This window comes from Brachyistius frenatus, unplaced genomic scaffold, assembly GCF_029030835.1.
Source record: "Brachyistius frenatus isolate BFR_SWC_R1_liver_20210118 unplaced genomic scaffold, ASM2903083v1 Contig_4, whole genome shotgun sequence".
In the NCBI taxonomy this organism is placed as follows: domain Eukaryota; kingdom Metazoa; phylum Chordata; class Actinopteri; family Embiotocidae; genus Brachyistius; species Brachyistius frenatus.
In genome coordinates, this window is record NW_027210603.1 from 2,270,902 (window position 1) to 2,298,437 (window position 27,536).

At 39.2% G+C, this 27,536-nt stretch overlaps 1 protein-coding gene across 2 annotated transcripts; it reads right to left on the reverse strand.

The window, feature by feature from the left end:
* Positions 1 to 1,449: 1,449 nt before the first annotated feature.
* mapkapk2a (MAPK activated protein kinase 2a) lies at positions 1,450 to 25,706 on the reverse strand. 2 transcript variants are annotated; one of them, XM_069710068.1, is made up of 11 exons: positions 25,629 to 25,706; positions 24,896 to 25,126; positions 11,885 to 12,024; positions 7,398 to 7,462; positions 7,165 to 7,244; positions 6,901 to 7,027; positions 6,705 to 6,780; positions 6,496 to 6,620; positions 4,441 to 4,526; positions 4,215 to 4,295; positions 1,450 to 3,327 (listed from the first exon to the last, which is right to left on the reverse strand). In XM_069710068.1, the coding sequence occupies exons 1-11, from the start codon at positions 25,689 to 25,691 to the stop codon at positions 3,178 to 3,180; spliced, it is 1,224 nt and encodes a 407-aa protein (XP_069566169.1). In that variant the 5' UTR covers positions 25,692 to 25,706; the 3' UTR covers positions 1,450 to 3,177. The 2 variants fall into 2 exon arrangements, with proteins under 2 accessions (XP_069566169.1, XP_069566178.1); XM_069710077.1 differs by having other exon boundaries at positions 25,618 to 25,672.
* Positions 25,707 to 27,536: the final 1,830 nt, after the last annotated feature.

Here is a 27,536-nt window from a genome sequence, read left to right on the forward strand (position 1 = left end):
AGCTGTACTTGACAGTAACAACCAGTTGAATTTCCAGCACGTGAAAGGGCATAAAACCGATGTTACAAGCAAAAGGTTTTCCATTAGAGGTATGAGAAGCCGTGAACTCTGAGCGGGCTTCTTGCTGATGTAATGTGTAGCATCTGTATCGCTACCTCGTCTGGGCTGGGTCAGCTGACGCCGCAGTCTTGAGAGGATGTGTTTGTGAGAGTCAGGATGGCACGCCACTTCAAAGAACTGTGAGCCGTGTGTCTTCACCTCAGCTAAGAAGTCTCCATCCTCCAGATTTCTTCTCACACATCTAACAGGGTGCACACTGTGACATATCAGGGCCCAACCTGCTGACAGTTTCCACACGAGAAAAACTGATTGAACACTTGGTTTTCAGGTTTAAGAATTTTTTTTAATAATTAACATTTCTTTGATAATAAAAATCCTCCAATGATGTTAACTGTTAAGAAGTTACAACAGAAAACAAACAGCATGTGCCTCAAAAAATTCTACATCCATTAGGCCTCTGAGTTTTATACCTGAAGCTTGGTCCCCCCACCTGTCACGGCAGGAATAAAACAGAGCCCTCAAACCTTTCAGAAAAGCAGACTGTGGTGTGTGTGTGTGTGTGTGTGTGTGTGTGTGTGTGTGTGTGTGTGTGTGTGTGTGTGTGTGTGTGTGTGTGTGTGTGTGTGCGCGCGTCCTGAGGGTTTTTGCATGTATACTAAGGGGTTTAAGCGCCCACAGGACTCCTATCATGAGGAACTCCCCTGAAGCCCAATCCACCCCCTTTTCTTACTTACCTGGCAGACACATGGCTGACAGAGATGACTGTGGGTTTCGTCACACTCAGAGCTGGAAGCTCAGAACCGCCGGCTGCCTTGCACCTGAAGAGAAATACAATGTGCACTGGTGGGAAATTGCTCTCAACACCCCAGTGTTGGCAAATGTCTGTGTTGACTCAATGCCGCCGTGCCGTCTTGCTACGCAAATGCGTATATTCCCGGAGTCACTCATGATAGTCAGGATGATAAAAGTTTGTCATGAGTTGAGTCTGTGCGCTCTTGTGTCAAAGCCACAAATCCCAAACCGACCCAACAACTTGAGTCACGAGCGGAAACGTGATAGATTTGAACAATTCTTGAAATGCGGGAAACATGGGGAAAACACCGTTTCTCAGTTACTTTACCAAACCGTTTTGTAGGGATTTGTTCAATTAGTGGACAACTTGACTGACAGGCAATACACAACAATCAAAATCATATTTCTCCTCCAAATGTGACGTTAAAAAAATAACTATTATATAGAAATACAACATGTTTGACAGCCATATAAATCTCCCTGTTGAGGGACATAACTTTGTTCCTTTTAAATATTCTTGTAAAGCATGTTGTGTCTGGAACACTTAATTTCTTTCAAGAGATATTTCGTAGAGAGAAAAGAATATAAAAGAACAAGTACGCGTTTTATGTGTTTTTTAATCCAAAGCTGAAGCAGACAGAAGTACGGCAAGTGGAGCTGAACCGACTCGATGACAGGAATTAAGACAGACACCTCGGTACTTCCACTACGAAATCTTGTGGAGGACCAAAAAAAAAAAGAAAAAGAAAAGAACGAAAACATTGAATGAACATCTTTTTACCGTGAGAGATTTCTAGGTGCGAGTCAACAGGTAATGGGGATTTACAAAGTGAAGTGTACCAAACTAAAAAAATATAATAAATCATTTCCCATAATGCCAAGTGAGTTGGGAAGCGTCTTTAACAGAACACGAAGGAGGATCAAACCGTTACACCCTCTCCGAATGTGATGACAGCTTGCTGGTGGCGTGTGAGACTGTGCTCCGAGATGAGGAAGAGCTCATAAGTACTTTCTACGTCTTAACAGACCTCCAGGAAGTGCAGAGGACACTAGGATTGCTCCAAATAAGTCAAACTCCTGACAGTCGACCTGGTGCAACAAACAGGAACTCTAAAAGACCGCTCTGCTGTGCGTACTCCGCAGGGGATGCTACTGCTTACATAAACAAACACATATACTCCTTACCGTTGCTCGATATCTCTCCGACATGTTTGCAAACAGAAATCACAAACGAAAAAAAAAAAAAAAAAGAAAAAAAAAAGGTTCAAGCAGTACTTCAAGCTGACAAACACATCTGCATAGCATCAACCTGAAATATAATCTGGCAATGTTTTAAATTGTCAAGCAGAACATTGGTAAAAGCTTGAACCAAAAGGTAGGTAGGGGGTTAAAAGCCATTTGCTGATAGAGCAATACTCAGTAAGGCCTATGCTAGAACGTTCATAAAATCCATGAAAAAATACAGTATCAGTTGCCTCCAACTCTCCTGTGAGCTACATGCAGAGGAAAGATGGGCCAGTTTCTGTTCTTAAAAGTGGCATCTTTCTCTGCCTTAAAACCGTGTACCTGAAAAAACAAGCGCACGTCAAGGTAGGAGAGAGGGGCCACGAGTGAGGTGCTCTGTCAGAACGGCACACGGCCCTCGTGTGAGTGCATAGGCCTCTGCTCAACATTCACAAAGACGAACTGAACCCGACTGACACTCTCAAGTCCGAGTCACAGAAATTAGCGACTATTTCCAGCTAATTCCGACAGTCAGGGACAGTGTCCTTACATTCCACTTGTCAGTTCAAAAATACATCTGCTTACTTTGCATGTACGTAAAAAGAAACCTTCCCTTGTTTTTTTTTTGTTGTTGTTGTTTTTGTTTTGTTTTTGTTTTTTTTGGGGGGGGGGGATTTAGCCTTTTGATTTAACATTCACAGGTTTGGGGCCGGAGCAAGAGTAGGGCTGCGGGATGGGAAAGAACTACTGCTAACGCTAAGGCTTCATGTCCCATTCCGACACTCGAGCCCCTTTGAGTACACAACCTGATATTTGGGAAAGAAGAGGAGAGAGATCTCAGCGATTCCCTCTGCTCCCCTTTTCTAGAATTTATAATCTCTTCACTGGTGTAAAAACACAGATCAACATCCCGTCTGCCGGAGCAGAGTGATGAGTTTGTTAAAATGGTAGAGTAATAAAAACAAACACTCTTACAAAACATTAGAATTTGCCATGAAAAATAAAACACTGAGAAAATCCATGCGATGTGACTTATGTGTCGACAAATTATTGCTTCCTTTTCACAACCTGTGTCTGTATGTGCATGCGTGCGTGCATCTTTCAGTGGGCAGTGCAGTTTGGCTCTGCCACGGCATTGGTGGCTTTCTTCCTCCTTTTCGTTAACAGTGGATTGGTTGAGTCCTCAATGGTCTTGATTTTGATTTGCTCATAGTCAACCCTCATTGTTGCCAAGGCACTGGTCATTTCCTCCTGAGAATTGAAGAGAAGAAGGTCATTAGGCTGCTTGTTTAACCGACCGAAAGTCTAATGGTTTGTGGTAAACCGAGAGAGTACGTTGCTTTTTAGTGAGAAAGAATCCCAACCGTCACTGCTTTACGGTTTAAACCACATTTGGGACGTTTCTTTTTGCACAATTGCATAAAAAAAAAACTATCAATAGCTTAATTTAGCATACTTCATTTTCCAGAATGTAAACAAATATAAAACGGAGCTTATGTTGCTGCCTACTGTCCAACTCACTGTATCCATGGCAACATTATACTTTGTTTCTTGTACAGGTTTATATTTGTTTACACAACTGAATCCTTTAACGTGTCATTTTCCCACAAAAGTTTGATCATTCGACACAAAAAACACACTTATGTTCAAGCTCATTAATTTGGTTGAATGAGGTAGCGCCATCGCTCCAGAGTATTTGCTGCACGCTGAAAAGTACCACACACCAAAAAAGGCAATAAATTCCTGGTCACACAAATCCAACAAATTAAATTTGCAATTTAAGTTCGGCCTGTTGCGATTTTTGCATTTCTCATTCATAAATAAATAATAAAAAAAACAATTAGTTTTCCATTTTCTGATTTTGGACATATTTCATTTTGAAAAGAAGGAATGATACACAGATTCAAAACATCGACCGAGATCACTTTGTGTAACAAATACACAGAGTAAAGAAGTTAACTTGCAAGAGGTCTAAGATGCAAATAAGACAGCCAATGTGTTTTCTCCCTTATCTAAGTGGCTATATTCTCATCAAACAACAGAAACTGAGGTCATGATGGTTGAAAGGTGCAAACTTTTTAAAATCACATGCAGATGAGGTCATTTTTCTGCAGCACAAACAGGACCAGCTGTCTAACCTTGACATCCTCCCACGCGTCCTTCTCCTCCTTCAGAACTCGGCTGGTGTGAAGTGGAGTCTGAGGAACCTCCATCGATTGCTTCAGGAGGACACAAAGAAACACATCGAAATCTGACTTCACTGTCGTGATGTTGACCGGAAAACAAATATGACAAAACAAAAGGTACGAAATTTTAAAAAAAAAAAACCAAACAAATGCGGCTTTTCGTCGAGTATGTACTTACATTGATCCATGGATGATTCATGAACTCTGTAATGGTCATCCTTTGGGTGGGCTCAGTCTTTAGGAGGGTCCTAATCAGTTGTTTAGCTGTAAACACGATACATCATTTAGAAGAAAAATAAATGTTCATCTAGTAGAACTACTTTTCAGACATCTTCAATCATACGATGATATTCAGGCTCAAGGAGGAAAATTTAACACTGAAATTGAAAAAAGACAGAAACTAACAACACCGTGCATAAATATTACAGACGGACAGATTAACCATCACAGGTAGAAGCCTTTAATCCTGCATGATGGTCACAAAAAATACTGTTATTACACTTTTATAAGTACAAGTTGCCAACTTAATTTCGTTATGCTCTTACAATGACAATAAACTGCCTTATGTCCTTATGTTATAATGTTAGAATTGATTGCTCCCTCGGAGCCTGACAGACACAGTTCATCCCAATTTCACATCTTTTCCCTGATTTAATGGTTCAGGAAACGTTCCTCACAGCGAGGTGCAGCGCATACCAAGAGAAAAAACACTTGACCTTTCCAACAAGTACTTCTGAAAACACATCAGACATAATCAGAGTAACAATGTGTCCATCCTCTTTTTCTTTAAATGACTCATGAACTCCTCATTGCAAAGATATTGAACACAAGATCAAAACCAGACCTTTATAATGATGATAGTCACATAATAGCATGACAAAGTCAAAATGAAGTTTCTTCACTGATTATCAAATCCTTGCTTATCAGGCAAAAAAGTCCTCATCCCTCCATGAAGTACGAGACATCAAAATAATCAGCACTTAAATAATCAACATTTCCATTCTGATGAAACTAGTTTTTACTAACTTTTCTGTGCAACAAAGCCTTGTCAACCTTTATAGTTTTGAAATTAGCACGTTCCTACATGGCCTCTAGCAGAGGGATGGCATTACCTCACTGCAGGGCAAACTAATATCAAAGTTATTAGTACATATATCATATCAGAAAATACAGCCTGTCCTAAGCAGAGTCCCTGGGTTGAGTCCCAGCCTGCCAGGCTGTCATTGGATGTCATTCCCCAGATCTCTTCACCCTCATTTACAATCTCCACTACTGTTAAATAAAGGCATGAAAGCCCATCAAATTTATCTTTTAAAAGATAAACAGTGCATTTATTTTTCATAGCAATGATTCAGAAGTTGCGATCAAAAGACGTGCAAGATTTCAGGGAATAAAACAATGCTATTATTTCCATTAGGAACTAAGCAAACATGTTTTTTAAATTGCAAAGTCACCATCGTTGTTCTGTTATTGCCAAATTCGAGACAATCTTCCCAACACAATCATAAAACGATATCTCTGCTGACAGCATTTTATAGTGAGATACAACAACAATTTCACCAGATTAAATCATTTTCTTTGATAGAAAGACTAATATAAAACAATCTGCAAGTATTTTCATATTAAATGATGGCAAATCTGAAAAAGACAAGATATAGCACGGCACCAGGAACTTCAAAGTGAAAGTAGTGAAATAATCTTGAAAACAGCCAAAGGTCATACAGTTCATCCTTGTACATGAACAAATATTTTCGACATTAAGTTTTGTCAACTGGGAAAGAAAAGTATTGAAGATTTGAGACTGCACTGAGTTTATCACCCTGTCAGAAAGAATTAGCTGAGGTAGCAGCTTTTTTTTTCTCTTTAAAACCAGCATATCAGTCAGAAAATAGGACATCACTTTCGATTGAAATGAATGTGAGTGACAGTTTCAATTTCTTGATCAGAAGGTGAAGACACACCAGTTTGTCATGTTTAGGTTTTATAAAGCGAGCCTGCACGAGTTTATGAAACAATAATACTGTCATGAAATGTTATTTCGAACCTTTGAAATATGAATTGTGACACGTCGACTAACAAAAAAAGTAGATCACATAATTTGCTTGTCAAAGTTTTAGGAAGACGGTAAACTCTCAACAGTTAACCACATTTGAACTCATTTCCTTCAGCTGTGATGCATCTCAATAAATGTGTTTCCACTGTACATTGTGGTTCTTTAGATTTATAGTCTCACCTTCCTCCGATACATCAGACCATTCAGGGTTTGGAAACTCATACTGGCCCATCCTGATCCTCCTCTTCATCCCAGGAGAGATGGCCAGACCGTGGTTAGAGTAAAATGGAGGATACCCACACAACCTGATGAAGGTTTAAAATGATAACGCATTAAATAAAGAATGACACATGATGGAGGGATCAGAGATGTTATGATAGGTGACTTACAGGATATACATAATGACGCCCAATGACCACATGTCACATGACTTGTCATATTTCTCTGGGCCCAGAACCTCTGGAGCTGCAGACAGTGAGGGAGGAGTGAAGGAAAAACGAAGGAAGAGAGGGTGAAACGAATGTGATGTGTCATTTTAACTGTTTATTAATAATCAGAAGTGGAGAGAGCATGACAGATTCTTACCAACATAGTAGGGTGTGTAGCAGGGAGTAGCTAAAGAGTTGTGCGAGGTGGTTTCCTTGGCAAAGCCGAAGTCTGTGAGTTTGAGCAGGGCATTGGGCCTCTTGGTGGAATACAGTAAATTCTCTGGCTGCAGCGGGAATTCAGAAATCCAGCAAAAAGAAAATGAAGATTATGAAGTTAGCTATCCTTTAAAAACTAATTTTAGAGTGCTTTAATTTCTCCAGAAAGAATAAAACATTATTATTTATAGTTTATGACACAAACCTTGACGTCTCGGTGGGCAATGTTGATTGCATGTAAAAATTGTATAGCCTCGCCGATGTTTTTCATTATGTCAGACGCCTCTGAAGTTGAGAAACGACAAGCTCGTTTAACAAAGTGTTGGATTGAAAAGGGTTTACATGTCAATCCAATGCCGGGAGCACAAAATGTGACGATGACGGTGTGTTTTAAACCTTAAAAGTGACCTTTATATTTAGCAGCTGTCAACTTGTTACCTCTCTCTGTGAAGGCCTGGTCTCCTCTGTCCTGGATTCGACTAAAAAGCTCACCGCCATCCATGCTGGAACAGAAAAAGAAAAAAATAGTAAGAGCTGACTTCCGTTTGTTCATACACATTTCACCTACTGTCTTTCTCTGCATTGATTAATATTTACCACAGAGGGGAAACGGACCTCAGCAGCATTATTTCTGAGTCGTGAACTTAAATCAACAGCGAAGAGCTCCAGCAAATAGTAGTCGACCCTGCCAGCGGTTTCAAAGCAGATAGGATGTGAACCAGCTTTTTCTCCCTTCCTCTGCTGGGTAGAGGTGGTCTGTTGGTTCACCAACACAAGTCACTTCTGTGTGAAACCAATAGAAAAACTGGTTCCCACCTTTTGCATAGTAACACGTGTGTGTCAGACACAAGGTCAACCATCTGTAGGGGATTTAAAACTATTAAGCTGACAAATGCTGAAAAAGTCATTTCAAAAATCTTCAACTTGATAATGCTTTTTTAATTCTGTAATTGACTGACATAGACTGAGTGGATGTATACTGAAACACAAAGCTAATAGAAATGACATTAACCTATTGCATTTAAACGGATAGTAACTAAGTCAGAGTAAATATTACTAAAAAGAAAACAAAAAAAATTAAAGTAACCTAATAAAAGTAATTTTGTTGGTTACTAAAGGCCATTAATGACAAAATCGTGACTATGTTTTTTACTGTTAATCGATCTGGTCCAGTTAGGGACTATGAAAAGCATTAAAAAGTACACTGTTGTAGTTCAATACACACCTGTAGTCTAATTAATACCACAATGAGAAAAGGACAATAGCTTGATACATTGAACAGAAATAGAATTGTAATGTGAGAAACCCTCAGCTGTGAGGCAATCCCTCTACTGTACATGCGTTTCCCACAAGTCTGAGGTCGAACATAAAAGATAAGCCTGAAATATGTCAACATCCTCTTCCTCTCCGTTTCTGAAAATGTTGAGGTGTGTAAATTCTTCTTAGAAGAACAGATTCTTGAAGATGTCAGTGTTCAGCATTTCATCGTTTCAGCAGAGGCAAAAACGCATCACATCTTCTTTATTTCACATTAGAAAAATATGAACAGTTTCTATGGTTAAATGATAAAAAAAATTTTTTTAAACTGACAATTTCTTCAACAACACCAAAACTTAAATGTGTGATGAAACTTGAAGAATTTGACATTTAATGCTCATTGTGTGTTTTAGAGGGAGCAACAATTCTTTGAAAGTACAGGAGGAAATGGAAAAACAATTTCCAGCGCTGTACAGCCGTTTAACCAGAGTCTGATTTCCTCCTCTTCCTCAGTTACTTTGGTGAAAAACAGCCCTAACATCTTATACGTTACTCACTTTAAACAGTTAATTTAAAAACAAAACAAAAAGTATGTTTGTACTCGACTGGTGTAAGACTGTTAAAACCAAATGGCATCAGGTGGCATTGATACGATGAGGAAAATACTTGGTAAAGCCATTTCAGATTAAGTATCGAAATAGTCAGCTAGTCAAAGGACTTGAATTAACAACATGTTGGAGCTTGTATAACCAAAACCACATAAAAAGCGTGACTTATTTTTAAAAGCGGTGACCTGGGCCTCTTATGGCAGCCGTCCCGGTCTTAAACATGCACCATGGTCCTGCAAAGCTTTCATGCTTGGTTTGTTTTAACTGACCAAAAGAAACTACACAAGTTGCAATGTTAATATGTTTTTAAAATAGCCGGCTGTATGAGCAAAATGTTAAATGCAACTACATGTATATATTAGTTAGATTTCATAAATTACTACTGGGACCAGGATGGCTAATGTTTATAACACCATGACCACAAAACAAAACCAACCACACAGTAAGTTACAGAGGTGGTGCCAGCACATCAAAGAATAAGACTCAGAGAAAAAGTAACCGGTGTGAGCAAATACTATCAAATGCTAAAATAATGGTTTTCTCATCAAGAAGTCAATTGAGTATGACAATCTGGAGCTTCACTTGCATGATGATAAGTTTCATTTAATCATTTTGCTCAGTATGACTGTGCGAGTTTCAGGTTCCAATCATCAATGGCAATTTTGTACATGCGTGTTGAAATGTGCACAGCAGCACAGGCCGAATCTTCATGCATATGGATGTGTTAACGGTAGAACAGGACAGGCAGACTGAGCTGTGGGACAGCCCTGATAAACCACAGCACACTTCTCTAAATCAATCATCCGCATTCACATTTTGCATTCTGAGAAACGGGGCAGCAGTTTGATTGAGCATATTTTGATGCATAAATAATGCTGAAACCCTCCCGCAGCAAAAGAGAAACATGTAATGCTGGTCTTTTCTCATGTGATCAAAGTGGGAAATAAGCTTGAGGTCTCCCAGCCCTGCCCTTTTCCACTGCATTTCAGAAAATGTCGAGAAGTGTGATTTCTCAGCAGAGGAGATACTTGATGGCTTTGATGAAGACGGGCGTAATGAGAGCTGACATCTTGCACCATCACAGCAGAAAATTGTAACTCCCTTGCAAGTTTTCTTTCACTTCTAGTGCACAGTGTGGAGAAACCTCGTTAGATGATAAGATAGAGATATGAAAACATTTAGCAAACATCCATGCTTTTTTTCCCCAGCACAACATAAGACATTAACTGTGGTTTGCACATCTGAAATTTAAAGTAATGTTACCACAATGCCATAATGTTCAAACCAAGGAGTTTATCCTCTACTGGACTCGAGGCTCATCACAACAAATATATTTGTACCCAGTGCTCCACATCTGCTTCTGTATCCAAGACTGAGAAAATACAAATCAATTAATCAAGTTATATATTAGACAGACCAGATCGGCACTGAATTCCCGTAACTACGACGGTGACCTGACATAGTGACCCTTCCACACAACATGGGACACATTTCACAGCAGAATATAGGTCATGAGACTGAGTCAGTGACTCATGGCAGGTAGAAGAGTGAGATGTGAATGCTTTATCTATCCTAGTGTGATATACGAAGAAATGTTTTAGTTTCACCAGAAGAAAAACTTAAGAAAAAAAGAAATCAGCATTTCATGCTGAGCTCAATTTCTCAAGGAAATTACTCATCAGAGTCTGCATGTGATTGTGTAGGCAGATGGGTCCATGACCGCCTCACTACAAAGGTAACCACAAGCCTAATGAGGGCACGTGTGACAGGTGGATGGAAGATAGTGGTTTAAAATGCTCAAAGGCGGAAAGAGAAAGAAGAAGAAAACATGCTAAACTCATTTAGAAGAAATGGGTCATTTTCTTCTGAGGTCATGCACGATTTACAATAAGTTACCTGGCTGAAATGTGCTTAGAACAAAGGAAATGACTAAATACTCAGCACTTCACTTTTGCTGAGGGTATTTAAGGCTTTCTGATACCTGCCTTCCAGACAACTAGAGACTGACATTAGAATATGTCACTGAATGAATGTAAACTGTACTGAATGTGATATTTAAAAGTACAAAACTGGCCGTAGTTCTGGCAGGTCGGCACACTTTCAGAGTGAAATGGTGTAAACAAGCCGTTGTAACTGTGGTAGCGTATCACTATCAGACCTGAGCAACAAGATGTGAAGCATTGTACCCCTTTACTGTGTCTGTAGAGAAATATGTCAAGATCCTCTTGCATATCAAGAATACAATAATAGAAATATCATTTAAATTGGGCGATAATCAAAATCTATTTTCACATCAGGGCATCTCTTCACCAGCAAATCACCAAAACTGGGATGGAATCCATCAACCCCTGCTTGATTAAATTGAAATTACTTTTCCCTACAAAATCCTCACTTTTGCATGCAAGTCACTTGCTAACAGCGGGACTGTGTCCTGGTCAATTGTTGTGCTTTTTATGGACACTGGAACGTATTGATCATTTTCCTACAGATAAATGCAACAGGATGGATGCAGAGGTATACAGGAGCATGTCGAGTTTGTATGCTCACATTCAGATAAAAGCACTGAAACCCACCGGATGACATTTCATCGTTCAGCAAAATCATTCAGAACAATCCCTAAACATGCAGCCAAAGCAGCTGACGACGCTGCAGGGAAAATATAAAGTATGGAGTCCATATCCAGCCAAAACCTGTTTTACAAATGACCTATGACCCTATAATAAGCATATAATCAAGCTTCAGAGACAAATGCAGCATATCTTACATGTACAACAAATAGATATCTTAAAGACGGAAAAGATATTACAAACATTTTGGATCAATATTTCTCCCGTCGTTAGGCTTCAGACTTTCTCACAATCTGAGAAAACTGAAACCGACTTGCTTGCTTTGACTTGGACCGACACAAACATATCTGCCTTCACTGTCTCTCATGATCCCCAACAATGTTTCGGCAAAGTTTATGAGCTGTATATATTTATAGTCATCCCCCCCCAGCTACATATGAATAGATTTTAGTTTGGAGTGTATGTGCGTGCGTGTTTGTATTCGTGTACTCACCACTCCATGACAATCAGCAGACATTTCCTGCCCTGATAGAGGTTCTCATAAACATCAACGATGCGGACAATGTTAGAACAAGGTGATGCCCTCCAATGGAGATCCACTTCCCTGCGAGCCTTGGAGCAGTCCTGCAGAATCTGGGCAGAGACGGGAAGGGTAAGTCAAATCAATAATAATAATAATAATAATAATGAATTAATTGGAACTGGAGCTCAGGTAATCATCCGTTTCATGGTGGGATCCCCAAGGGTGTCCTCGACCGGTGTTTTGTACAAGACTACAGGGAACCAATTACACAACACAGGATGACACACTGATTCACAACAACAGCAAACAAGAACGACAGAAGAGCAACGCTGCCATCAGATGGCAGAATGTTGAAAGATGCGAGTTTTTCCTAGTTCAGTCTTGCGTAACTGTAGCGCCCTCTGCGTTTGACACCAGGTCGGTGCACCACAGCACATGTCATTTAAAATGAATCGTTTATCTTACATCTTCTTTGCCACATCCCAACTCTTTGTTGTGTTCTGATTGTTTGTTGTGAGAAACCCATGTAATAAACTTTATCTTTTATTTCAACTGAACATTTTAGAAATCCCCTTATAAAACTCAGACACCCAGTAATGTTCATGCAGGAAAAGCAAAATAAGTAAAACCAGTCAGTAAATCCCTCAATAAATTTTTTAAACTGCTTTTAGTCAGCAGAAGAACTTACTATGGACACGTTATGTATTATATGACCTTGGCAGTTTTAAATAACACCAAATGCCATTACGATAGTCACAGGAAACTAGCTGACTCCCTTAGTAGTAAAAACAGTTGCTTGGTCAAATATAGGCCTGAACTTCTGAACCATGAGCTGCTGCCCGTCTCAAAGAGCAATACAAGAGTATAAGAGAATCATTTTTAAGTCTGCCAAACAGGAATAAGTCTTGACTACACAGTTACACCTTAAAATGAAAGGCCATAATGAAAATGTATATGAATTGAGAAACAACAAAATATAATTTATATTCAAACAAATTCTTTGTAATGTGCCTGAAATTGTCTTAGTAATAGAGACTAAATTTATTTTAAGGTGTTATTTATCCAGCAATAATCAATGGCCACAAAACAGTTTTCTTTTCCCTAAAAACAAAAATCCAACCAAAAATGATTAAACAATAAATTATTTTGATTTCACATAAAAAAACAATTTTAAAAAGTGATTCATGGTAGATTTGAAAAGGTTTTAAACTACAGACGTATTTTCTTCTTACTTGTTGCGCAGATGATAGAAATATAAAACGCTAAGTTGAGACGTGAATGTTAAGATAATAAGCAGTCGTGTTTGTTTCAAGATTTAATTATGCCACACATAATGCAAAAAGTAAAACCTTAAAATATCCTTGTCAGTCAGTGGAAAGACTTCAGCCCTGAAGCTTTGACAATGAGCCATCGTCTGTCCGTTTTGTTGTGTATTACATTCCAACGCTGCCCACGGTCTCGGCACAACAGTGGGCTTCGTTCCAGCGGGCAACGAGTATCCAGGCGGCTGTTTGGTCTGCCGCACAAAATTGTCAGCACGTTTACGTGCCCTTAAGAAACCCAGTCACTCAGAGAAACCAGGTTACACAAAAAAAATCTATGCGTCTTACTTGGTTTTATTTTTCTGACTTGGTATTCTAACAACGTGTCTGTTAGTAACACCGAAATGTGAAGATGAAACTATATCCACCTTCTGCCATGTGACCTCGTGAACCCACCAAGATTTTTGTAATAGAAAGCAGCATATGGAACATAAAAATGTCACTTCTAATTTGGGTCATTTTGAAGAAAACAGCCAAAGAAAGGAAGAAAGAAGGAAATTCACAGAAAAAGGAAAGGAACTATCAGAGAAGAATCAAAGGTGGACAGACAGAAAAAAAAAAAACATCAGAAACATGAGACAACATCACATTGTTTGTTTTACTCTCAGTGATAGCATACTGTGGTGACATTTATGTTATACATTATCTTTAATACTGTCTTTTGACAAATGTTTAGACACACCTACTAATTGAAAGATGTTGTTTTTCATACAATTCCTTACACTATAGATCAAAACTGAAGATGTCAAAAAGCGTGCCAAAATGTTATTATCTATGTGAAAACAAAGGAAAATGTTTCATATTGGAAATCCTCAACTTAGCCACTATTTGTCTTGAACACAGCTTTTCTCACTATTGAAAATATGAAGACCAGCTTCAAAAGGTGATCAGTTCAGTTAAGTGATGGAAAAGTGTGTGTGTGTGTGTGTGTGTGTGTGTGTGTGTGTGTGTGTGTGTGTGTGTGTGTGTGTGTGTGTGTGTGTGTGTGTGTGTGTGTGTGTGTGTGTGTGTGTGTGTGTGAGGATGTAACAAATAGAGATGTAACGGTATGTGCAGTCGCCCCAATCCGTTTGGTACAGACTGGTTTGGTATAAGACTTCTTTGCGTCAGCACATGCTGTGATACAAACAATTCCTCGCCAAAAAGGCTATTTATGTCGATGTATTCACACTCCCTGGATAGAAATTCGAGAGCATGAGTTCCATTGAAAAACCTTTTGGCCGTGCACCAGCTGTTATTTAGCAGTTATGACTGGGATGCAATTTTTTTGTTTTTATGAATTGTGTATAGTGTTTTAAATGACCACTGACAAACAACCATCCACTCCAAAAGCAATTATTTCCCCGAAGATGGCTGTGAGCTCAATGTTGACAAAAAGTGGGGGAAAGCAGCAATACATTGTGCAATTCTTAAGATAAAAATCACACTGCTTGCTTTTTGCCATAATTTTTGTTAATTATCTTTATACAGCCCTTGGCTTGAAGGACTGTTTATTCTGTAGCTACTTAACCACTTGTATAACTGCCTTAACTGCTACTATAAAATTAACTGTATGAGCCACTACTGAATGTTTAGTTTTCAAAATAAATTATAAAAAAAACAATGTTATACATTTCTACTTTTTGTGTAATGTACTTCGAAACCAAATGTTCAAATGTCTTTTTACTAGGATTCTTTGAATTGTATTATAAATTTAAGCCCAAAAATCAACACAATAAATATCACGCTATTTGCACTAACTGCAATATTCTCTAAATGTACATGGCTGACTAATATAACTGTAATAACTGTACAAATGTGGGATTTGCTCAGTTATGCAGAGGGCAGTTTGAGAAATTTAGATATAAATTTTGATACACTGATATCCAACTGTCACAGGAAGTCAAATGATGATGTGTGCATGCATAAATGGGCAAAAACAAATTAAAGGCAGCAGACTTCCCTCCACAAACAAAGAGTTCACACTGTCCTTATAATGCATGCGTATATGCACAAGAGAACCCACCCCTGTCACCTCTCTGCTGGTGTTTGTGTGACAGCATAACAACACTCCCTCCCCCCCTCCAATCTGCTGCTGGCCCTTTGAGGCTAAACAGTGAAGCTGGTGGAGAAGGAGGGATGTGAGGGAGGCAGATGGGCACACAATACACTTCCTCTAGCCAACACAAAAGCTTGTGAGCCCTGGGCAGGACAGTGGGAGGTGGGACGGGGTTAAGCTGACGAAGCACCCATCCTCCACCTGCCACCTGTGAGCCAAGGAAAAGCTCAGAGTTGACTATGGGGAAAGCGGAAAAAATATCACACTGAGGGTGATGGGGAAGTGAAATTCAGTGGAGGATGGAGATTACAGAGGCGTGGCAGGTGAAGCTTAGGTCAATCAGAAAAGCCTCTTGACGCCACATGAAAGTATAGACAACAACCTACCAGAGGAGGTGTCCGTCTGTGAGCGTTGGACTTTCATTTTCCCCTCAATTCAGCAGCAAACATGTTTGTGTGTCGTTAGGACATGATATGATTAGAGACATCTGCTAAGCCTCACAGAACCAAAACATGTGTGTACCTTAAATTAATCATATTGTGTGTATGCATATGTGTCAAAGCATACGAGTAATACTTCTGTATTATGACTGATGAATTTGTGACGAGTTTGATTACTGACAATTTAATGTCAGACTGGCCTGAGCTGCCGTGGAAACTGTGTCTGTCAATCAAGCCTCTTTACGAGCACAGTTTTGTGTGACAACAAAAGAACACAATGTTTACAGTTGGTGCAAAAACAAATGTATTTTTACCACCGAATTTGAAGTGACCCAAATTCACCCGCATTAGGACACGCGAGTGGACATTGTTTCAACTTGAAAGAAATATTTGTGCTTTTTTTTTTTTTTGCTTCCTGAATTATTCTACTTCACAAATTTACAAAGTCAAGAGGGAAACGGGCCCGTAGGGGAGGGAAATAACAAAGAACTGGAGTTCATGTGACTTCGGTGGTCAGTCGTAGTCTGAGCTAATGAACACGTACCAATACATTTAAGTTCCAAGCAAAATTAAACTAACATCTGTATAATCAGCAGAGCACATTGTTTGAGGCAAACAATACAGTGGAAAAACACTCAAGCCATCAACTGCGGCACTAATACAAGGTCAAAACCCGGGAAAAATATATATCCTCACATTAAATGACCTCTCCAGTCGCAATAAAGCACCGTTCTGTCGGTAATGATGACAACAAACCTCTCGAGACAGACAACAGCATCCTAATATACAATACACATTCATAAAAAAGAAAAAGGAGCGCCTGTCAAAGAGGAGGAATTGAGAGAGGACTATATCTGTATAAGACACAAGCAGATGTCTCACTTCCTGACAGATTGGAAGGCCTTCATGGAAACAGAGAGGAGGAGACAGAGAAGCCTCTTTTAAGAGGAACAACAAAGTGCTAATTAACAAAGTAGTGCAATACAAGAGAAATAGAGACAAAAGGGCATTTGGCATTATTTTGACATTATCTCCGACCCTGCCTTTGAGCTGGCCTCGTTAGCGCCTCCCTTCAGGCTCTTTATGAATCATGGTGTGAATCCCCTTCTGGGCCTGATGCAACAGATACTTGTGGCTTTGCTGTGTATACACAAACAGGCCAAAGGTAATCAAATGCTTTCAAATGTGTCCTTAATCATTTCATTTTTGTGTGCATAATGAAGTAGATGAATTTACACACCCAGAATTCAAAATGTAAAAGTAAATGTAGTCCACTTTAAAGTATCATCAAATAATTGTTCTCTACTCTCTTACTGTAATTAATAAAAAGATCCATTGTCTGTACAACCAAGTTGGAGTTATACACATCAGTGTTAAAACTAATTACATTTATTAAATTCACTTTTGCATTCTTAAGTAGAAATGTTGACAAATTGAACACTTGTTTATACTTCCATCCATCACCAAATGGGGCTTCAGATTGGAGCCTCTATGAAGTCCTTTTGTCTAACATTCACACATCACATGTTTGATGAATGAACTCTGGAAGAGAGAAATTCATTCACTTCCCTTTGTCGTTAACAGCAGTCAGCACTATTTAACCACATTACTTCCTTGCTGGGAAATAATCACAAGACCAGAGCAGAAAGTAGCATCAGGCTGGGAGAGAATACATACATAAATTTATGCATTAAAAGTAAAAAGCTCATCAAGTAAAGACTGGTAGACATTTATAAATAGGAGCTATTTCAGTATGACAGAGTGCTGCATCGGCTTGGAAATCACTCGGTGTCACATTTAGAGTTTGTGAGCTCTCGCATGGTCCATCTATCGAAACCATAAGACCACATCCTTCCAAACGCACTTCCCTCACCAGAATTAGATGCAACAGAGAAAGACGTGTGTGTGTGTGTGTGTGTGTGTGTGTGTGTGTGTGTGTGTGTGTGTGTGTGTGTGTGTGTGTGTGTGTGTGTGTGTGTGTGTGTGTGTGTGTGTGCGCGCGGGTGTGCGTGTGTGGGGCAACTGCCTCCAATCACAGACGATATCAAATGCAAGAGGGTAAACCGTATAATGTCAAAGGAGCTTACGACAGTGAGATAACCGTTTACCAGAGGAGCTTTTGCTCGAGTTAATCTCTTTGTTTGTGACGAATATCAAACAAATATTTTCGCAGCATCTTAATGGAATAAGACGGTATTTTCCCCCCCAAAGTGATCTGTCACAGCTTTGCCATAATGTTTACGAGCAACATTGATTTAAATAGCTCAGGTTGTAAACGAGCTCCCACTAATCACTGAGCTTTAGCCAGACTGCTCGCCATCAGCGCTGAAACCTTTCAACAGACGACAGACGATATGTCTCTCATTAATCAGTAATAACAGCTTATTCTCAGCCCCTCATATATGTTCTGTATCGCTGTAGCTGAAGGCCAAGTAATAAGTACACACACAAACACACGCTGTTCTTCAACACCTCGTCAGTCAATTTGTGTCTCTCAGTCCAGACTTTCATGAATGGAAACTGTCGTCTAAAGGGACTGTCACCTGATTTACAATCTCAAACATCCAAAATGGTGGTTCAATCTGCAGTATCAGATTCAAATTGTAAACTTAAATATTAAAAAATTTTCAGTAAGGAGCCGGTTAATTCTTTCATATTTATAATTTTGTCTATAAAACATCAGAAAAGAGTGAAAACAATTTTTATCCCATGGCGAGCTAAAAAGAAAATATCACTCCCATCATAAATGGATAGTACATCTGATGGCAAAATGCTTGTAATTTAAAGGAACAATGCCATAAAATATTGAGGGAAAACATTCTCTGACTCAGCATTTCTTGTAAGAGTGTAACCACAAGTGCCGCTGAGATAACCAGTAACTCAAGAAGACACGAAGCCACAAACGGACATTGCCAAGACAAAAATTAATTTTCCATAACAAACTACTGATGAGTAAAAAAAAAAAAAAAAATGTGGCTGACGGCGGGGAGATATCACTGTTGCTCAAGCAGGTAATCAGAGAAATAGTGGAATAAATACATGATTATCCAACAATAAAAAGGCTGCCACACTCATAAGGATACATTTAGAGTGAGTAAAAATAAAAGTGAAAGAGGGCAAACGGAGAACCTCTTCCTTCCTCTCCCTCCCTCCTTTTCCTTCCTTTTTTCTCTCCAGCTCGTGACTGAAGCACAGACCGAGTTCCTCCTCTGTGTCAGGGTGAACATTTGCTCAGACACGGCACAGAACAAGTGTGAATTCAGAAGGATTTACGTCGCGTCTATGTTAGTTGTCACAAAAAATTAAAGAAAACTTTCATAGCACCATTTTTGTTGTTGTACGGTCTGAAAGGATATTTTAGAAAGCCACACCCTACAAATAAACCAAAAAAAACACCCATTAATTTAAACTGTGCAATGGTTCCAGTTCCTCTTTTCTTGGCTGGCCACTGGCAGGTGTGTTTACTTCACTATAGTGACTTAGATATCTTTCCAAATTTCAGGAAGCACAACTGAACCGTTTACAAAATGTGACCAAGTCTTTAGTCATTCCGTGTTTTTTTTTATTACATCACCTGAATGATGAACACTTCACTGAGCTACTTTCCAGATGAAGCAAAACCTCAGGAGTCGGTGGTGCACCTCTACTATCAACAGATACTATAGTTTGTTTTTCAAACTCTTTGTTGGTATCATTTGTGTGGGCTTGTGAGCCCACATCACTGAAACCTCTTCATCTATTGAAAGTCTTCAGATATAGTAAACCAGTTATTGTCATCTTTTTGCAGTTACCAGATATCTTCCATGTGTTATAAACAAAAATAAAAAGTTCCTCAACTGATGTAACTGAAATTTGGCTAATAAAATCCAAATGAATTTATTTCAAAGCCCAACGGAAACATACAAATCAAAATAAAAGCTGAACAACAGATGTTTATACAATTCAGACTCAAATTAGAGTAGAACTCCTAAAAACGACGCTCACTGCAGGTGATGCAGGACTTGAAACTGAGACCTGAATCCCAGCAGCCATTGTATTTAGAAAGTAATCTTTATGGTAAATGGTCTTCTTATGAGTTATATTTACTTTCTCAGGAGGGAAATCTGGAAACAGTAATACATATTAGACGCACACATAATGAAACGCAGGCCCATGCGTGAAATAAATACCCAATAATGGCCATTTCTCATGGACTAGTGGTCGAGAAATATCCCAATCGCTACGGCCCACAACGCCTTTATTACAAGGTCAAAAAGGAACGTATTCATCATTTTGTTTTGCGTGGCGCATCCTGTCCATGCAGATGTTGACGCGCAACACATGAAGCACCATTGGACTACAGCGCTTTCGACAATGTTCAGAGCAACAAGTGTTTCAATAAAAAAATAAATGCCGCCAGGGGGTTTTCACAAAACAAATGTAGTGCTGTCAGTCAAAACAAAGTTGACAACACACACTCCTACTTTTTGCTGTAGCGTAATGAAGCGTTATGTGCCATCAGTTTGTTGCAATTGAATGCAAGATGAATACGCAGGAAATTAAACACCTGTTATTACAATACGCCCAGACAAAAAAAAAGATTCATATAGAATTATAAATTCCCAAGTTGTAACATTTTGCAGTGTATTGTTTTGTTATCTGGTGAACTAATCATTACAAAGGAATTTGTTTTTACCCTCTTATATGACAACAGACCCACACAAAATGTCAACCCTCGTTTTGTTTTTTTTAAACGCAGAGCTATTTTCAGTGAGAATGTGGCCTTAAGCCGATTGCTCCAACCTGCCTTCCTCATGAATGAAGTCACTGTAAGACGACACCTACATTGCTTCACACCGTTTGAGAGTGTGCCCGTGGCAGGAAGACTTAAAAGGCAGATCAATCAACACAGAAGGAAGTATAGCTTTGTTTCCGTCTCTGACATAAGCCACAAAGTAAAAGCTATTGATTCTGTTTGACAGGATATGTTAAGCATAATACATTACAAGGTTGTAAAATATTAATCTTAAGGACTTTAATATCGCTCCACTTCTCCACAGTCTCTCTCCAACAAACACCGGCACATAATCAAATTATTCAGCTGCACAGTTAGCAAAAAAAAACATCATTCAAGATGTTTCACAAGGTGATGTCACCTTGGGCCGCGTCAAGCAGATTTCTGTTCCTGACGTCTAATGTGAACCTAATAAATACAATAGTTGAGACACGGGTGACTCAGCTGACGTCATTGAAGGGAACAGCAAGGACATCAGTTCATTCAGAAAAGACATCAATCTTTTTGGTACAGTAGGTCTTAAGACAGCATGAGACGCTAACAGTGAAGCTATCATCTTACATGGATGCTACAAAATGCAACAATTGGAGGGGTTGTGATGGACATATACAGTTTAGGAGCCTTTTACAATAACATCAATTAGGTTGTTTTTTTTTGTAATTGTGTATGTGTGTATTTCTACATATAGGCAGTTAGCAGACATATTGTTCAGAGACTTGGTGGATACTCAGATTGTGAGAACATGACACTGCTTCTTTTCTATGATACAGAAGGTTAACATAAATGCTGCAGGTAGTGGAAATATTCTGCAATCAAACAACATGCAGAACGGCAGCAGCAAGTGCAGCAACAGGTCTGCTGCGACTTGTGGAAAATAAACACTGATTTGTGTACGGAAACTTTGTGTGTTCAAGTCGAAGATTAGCAACAAGCTATAGATGAAGATAAAACATTTAGCATTTGGACGCAATGGAAGAGTCACCTGAAACTCATCTGAGCAGCTCACAGACAGACAGACAGACAGACAGACAGACAGACAGACAGACAGATCTCTAACCTGGGCGAGTTGTATTTGTTGCCTTAATAGAAATAATATGTTGTCATCACATGTTACTACTACTGTTAAATTGCGACAGCTGTTGTAGCAATGCTCCACACAAAGTTCTCAGAGGTTATCGTTAGCTGGTTTGTGCGAACGCGGTGATCACAATCGCATCACCTCAGCAGTCAACATACAGCAGTGTGTGTGTGTGTGTGTGTGTGTGTGTGTGTGTGTGTGTGTGTGTGTGTGTGTGTGTGTGTGTGTGTGTGTGTGTGTGTGTGTGTGCGCGCGCGCACGTGTACACACTATATTTGTGGGGTTTTTGTTTTTTTAACTATACCTGATAACTCTGCTGACAGTATCAGCATGATCAGGATGTTGAGCAGGAGAGACACACACACACACACACACACACACACACACACACACACACACACACACACACACACACACACACACACACACACACACACACACACACACACACACACACACGCCATGCCAACCGTATGAAGCGATGTGACAAAACATACACGCAGCAAGGAAACTGGATGAGAGAGTTTTATAACAGTTTTGGGTTTGTTGTTTTTTTTTAAAACACAAAAAAAGTCCCTGTCAACATTTAAATCTGGAAAATAGTCCTAAATAAGTTTTAGACTTTGCCAAAACAAGCTGCCACATTCCTGAGAAAAATTTAAAAAAGCACGATTGACATGAGGAATATTTTTCTTTCCACACATTAACACCAATTTCTCTCAATCATTGAGACAAAACAATGTTACACAGATTTATCTACAGACCCCTGGCACGGCTTAACTAGAAAATTTCAGATGTTTTCGCACATGTTAGATTGGAGCTGCCCTTTGCATATGCTTACTCACGCTCTCTCCATCACCTACAGCTGGACACATCTTTTCTTCTCTTTCTCCGTGTTATCTTTTTCATTTCTCTTTCATGCTCTCCCACATTGGATATCAGTTAAATAAATTCCATGCCTGATGAAGACTTGGAAGGTCAAAACGTTGCATCATTACATTTTTGTGAGGAGCCTACAATAATCAGCGACTAGACTGTCTTTTGGTCTTTGTGTACACTTTAACTGCAACTGTTTGGTTACATTTTGCAGCCACTTTTATTCAAATTGTGACTCATTTCTTTTTAAAGGTCACATTGGTGTGACTGTAACGTGGGCTGTGATGAAACGTACCAGCGAGTCTTACTTTAAACATCTAAAATGTCTGTACCCACGGTCACACAAAGATGGCAGCGATGAAAAACATGTATTTCGCCGGATTAAGAGAATAACTAGATGCTCTGTATAAATTGTGCAAAATATGTTGTTGCAATAGCCTGGTGTTACCAGATGATTGCTCACAGTTTCACGTTTATTTATTTTGCTGTGATTAGTCTGTGAGCTCTGCCAGTCCGAATCACGAACCAATCAGCAACTAGTGGGAGTGGCTAAATGCGATGACGTTGAAATTAAGCATTTTTCCTAAATTAAGTTGCGGTGGTGGTAGATATAGAGTCCTTTGCTTATTTGTTAAAGGCTGATTAAATAGTTTTAAAAATTTACATGAGGTTTACACCCAGCAGAAGACAACAACTGGAACCAACTCCCTATACTGGAGGGGGCATGCATTTATAGTGTCTTTGGGTCTGGTAACACCAGGCTAAAGGAGCTGGTAATGGCAACACAAAGCTTGCAACAGCCTCAACAAAACTTTCAGCACAACACGCAAGACTTTACAACACTTCATACTGCTTATCACATCACTTAAGATGCTATCAAATAATATAAGCTCTTCACAAACTCAGCAATTAAAATTCTGACCTTTATCTACATGAATTGATGTGTTGTTGCAACATGATTAGCTGATTGGCCAACAGCTTGAGTTGGTTGATGTACAGGTTCCTCATGAATTGCTTTGCGATGTTATGATCTGCCTTTTGCTCAATGATCTACAATAATTTGTGGTGAATTTTGTGTCCTATTATGTTACGCCACCAAAAAACAAAGCAGTGTCACCAGTGTCAAATTTTAGTCCGGGCCCTTATCTGCAAATTCCACATCTATCTGATTGTAAAATCATGTTACACCACAACTTACAGGTTTTTAGCATTAATATCGTCAAACAAATTGCATAGAATATCACAAGCTGTCACAATGACAATTTCATACACGGTGTACCATGACTTTCTATGTTTATACTAGTAAAACATGGTTTACCAGCAAACAAACATTGGGTTGTCTGGCATGCAACACCAAGCAGGCAAGAGTAAAAGCATGCGTCAATTCACTCTATGTTTATGTCCATGATCAATCATTGACCCAACACAGAAAATGCTCTCTAGAAGTAGTTCCTGATACAGTAGTGTCCCTTTACAGCCTGCCTTGAGGTTTTTCTATTTTCCAGGTTACAGGGGATAAATTTAAATCCAGAGCTGAAACCATCAACCAATATTTGTCTGAGTGCTCGATGAATCATATCTAAAAACAATTAAAATACATTTCCCAGATGAAAAAAAAACCTTTGGCCAACTGAGAAACAGTGACAATATTGCAAAATACTTGTCCCGCAAAATGCTCTGTTCACAACAATGCACAGCAGCTGAGATAACAAGCAGCACATCACAGGTGAGAGGGTCGGGTACCTTTAGTAAATTAAGTCATGGTTTGCACATAAGTATTACCAAGTGTCAGTGTTTTTGTCTCAACCAAAAATATGAGAAACATCTTTTTTTTTTTTTTTTTTTTAAGAGGTGTTTAAATCACTGATAACCCTGTTATATATAACTTATGGTTATTTTTTTTCTAGGGTTAGAAATGCAATCCACTGATTACAAAAATCGAGGGAGACAGACTATCGCCAACACAAGACAATATAAATACACATTTTAAATTTTTTTTAAAAAAAAGCGGTTAGAAATGTGAGAAAATGATTTTGTTTGGGAATAAAGTACATCTGTTTTGTTTGGGAATATATTGAAATATATTCAACTGAATATCATGTAGAACAAAACATTGACATTTAAGAATTTGTGGCATATTTGCTGAAATTAACTAAAGCGATTAATCATTATCAAAATGCTCGGGCTTATCGATTAATCACATCAGCTTTGTTTATTAATATGTGTGAGCCTCAAAAGGAAATGTAGCCTGAATTAAGGAAGTGTAGACTGCCTATCCAGCTGCAGATTCCCACAGCTGGACATCGTAGATGAGGTCTTATTTAAAAATCCTGATCTCGACCCTGCCAGAGGTCCAGAGGTCCAGAGGTCCAGCTCACCCTCGGTTCACCCGCTGAATTTAGCACCACTTGCCCAATTTCCTTACAGGTGTCAGGCGTTCATGTGTAACCTACCTTCAGCGCGTACTTGTCCCCCGTCTTCTTCTGGAAGAGCTCGAGGACCTTGCCATTGATGCCGAGCCCCAACACCTGGCTCGTCACCTTGTACTCGTCCGTTATGGCGTTCTTCTTGATCTGTAAGGTGGGTCTGGCGTGGAAGGAGGGGAACTGGCCCGCGAGGTTCTGCTGCCCCGCCGAGTTGGGGAATAGTGGTTGGTTCTGTGCGTTGGACAGCATGCTCACAGTCTGGGACGAGACGAACAACAGCCACCTCTCAGTACTGTTCTGACGTTTCCCTTTTCTTTCTTTCACAAACACGGAGTCTCTCTGAGTTAGCTGGCCTCGGACAAAACTGCGACCCGGCCCGCGGAGCAGCAGGCGGCAGGTCGGACGGTACAGGTTAACAAAGTCACTCGGTTAGCCGATTAAATGCTAAACTAGCTCGTTGTTAGCATGCTAGCTCGAGCCTATTCTATGGTATGCGACTCTCGGCTAACAACCCAGCTATCAGTTAGCTTATCCATCTCCGGCGGTGTCCGCCGTCCACCGGTTCCTCAAAGAGCGCTTCGGGAACTTTTCTAAAACATCCTCCAAGTCGGCTACCGCGCCGGGTTTGGGCTGCTTGGGTTTTTGTTGTTGTTCAACTGCTAACGTAAAAGCTCGCGAGTGAAGTTAAAAACACGACAAAAACACCACGAAAGACGAGACAAACAGAGTAAAACCAGAAAGTCGGATACCAGCGGCACACCAAACACACTTCACTTTCCAACGGACAGACACAGCGGGAGGGAGCGGGTCGCACTGACGTCATCGCCGGGGTTTTTTCAGCCTTAAAGCAGAAGTGCGACACAGGAAACGTCCGGGTTTACGTAACGATCATCAGCCTCGGACTGATTCAGCCATTTAGGATGTGAACACGTCAATACCGCCAGGCAGCCGTAAAAAGGAACCAATATTGATATTTAAAATGTTTACATCCTGGTGTTTATTCGTTGGCCTTAGTTTCATTTCAGCCTGTGGAGGACGAGACCCTCGTCCAATGTCTTGATAGTAACAGAGAGGGACACAAATAGACCCTCTAATCTCAGACCGAAGTCCTGTGGGTCACCTCAAGGTCAGAGCTTTTGTGTTTTTCAGTCTGCTGTTCTTAATAAAAAAAATTAAAAATCAGTGCTGCAATGTAACTGAGTACATTTACCAAGTACTGTACTTAAGTATTTGTACTTGAGCATTTCCATTTTATGCAGCTTTATACTTCTTCCCCATTAAATCTCAGAGGCAAATATTGTACTTTTTACTTTACTACATTCTTCTGACAACTTTAGTAACTTGTTACTTTTAAAAGTACCGGTGGTTTTCATACCCTTTCTGTGAAGTAAAAGTGTTGTTTATCAAATTTGGTGATTTTTAATTTAAATTTTCTTTTTAAGCTGAAAGATTTAGATCTCCATTTATGGGTTGAGAAAATTCTCCAACTTTTACAGCCAAACAACTATGTTAAACCCACTTGGAAATGGCATTGTTTCTCTGAGCTTCTTGACTTTTTAAAGATATGTGGTTTATAAAAACATAATGTATGTCAGACTGTGAATTATTTGTACGTCTGCTTGAACTGTATATTTTTATTGTTTGTTTGAGGATCTCTCTTAAAAAAGAGATCCCGATTTCAATGACGCTACCTGTTTAAATAAAAGATCAGAAAAACAAATGAAAACAAAAATATGTTTACATTTTACCCCCAAACATAAATATATATATATATGGCTGTATGCAAAGGGTTAAAAAAAAAAAAAAAAGTATTATGCTCCTGCAGATAAAATTATGTGTGACACACTGCATTCTTTGTATTTCTATTTGTTGACTTTAGAAGTGTCAGTATAGACTTCTAACATTAGCCTCATCATTAATCTGAATATAAGTAAACACGGAAATGAAATTGTAACTAAATAACAACTAAAATACAGAAACAAAATAAAGACTTATTTGAATATCAGCATTGCATGTGAGTTATGTGTGCTAGCTTAGTAGTATAGGAAGAACAGTGGAAAACACAAAAATCAAATGTCTTTAAGGGAAATCAGCTGAAACACAGTTCTCTGAGGTCACAAGAGTCACAGTAATCTTAGGCTGTTTTATTTGTGTTTTTGCTTGTCTTTTTCTCCAACTTTAATATCCACCAATTATGAATATTGTTTTGAGTCAACGGCTGTAAAACTGGAACTCAAATGCAGCACCACCTTTTATCACTAGATGGCAGAAGAGCCTCAATTGTTATTGAGCAAACGTTTCTTTATACAATATTTTATTTCAAATGGAAGTCTTTTAAACGTGCATGAATAAATCTCGGAATAGTTTTTGTCACACACAGAGTGAGTCACACAATTAAAATGTTGTTCAAAATAATTTGCTTTTCAAAAAGGTAGGACAGCATTGTTGAACATTCGTATGAGTTTAACACTGAGCTGAAACTGAATTGTCCTTCTTTTTTTTTTTTAATACACTTCAAACCCCTCAGTCTTAATAAAAATGGTGCCGGTGATTTGAATCCTGAAGGACGTCTGTTGATCAAACGAGGCCTCCACCATTGCAACGCCTCAGTATGCAGGATAATAACACACTTGTGTATGTCAGCCGCTACCCAGCCAGATCTGAAAAC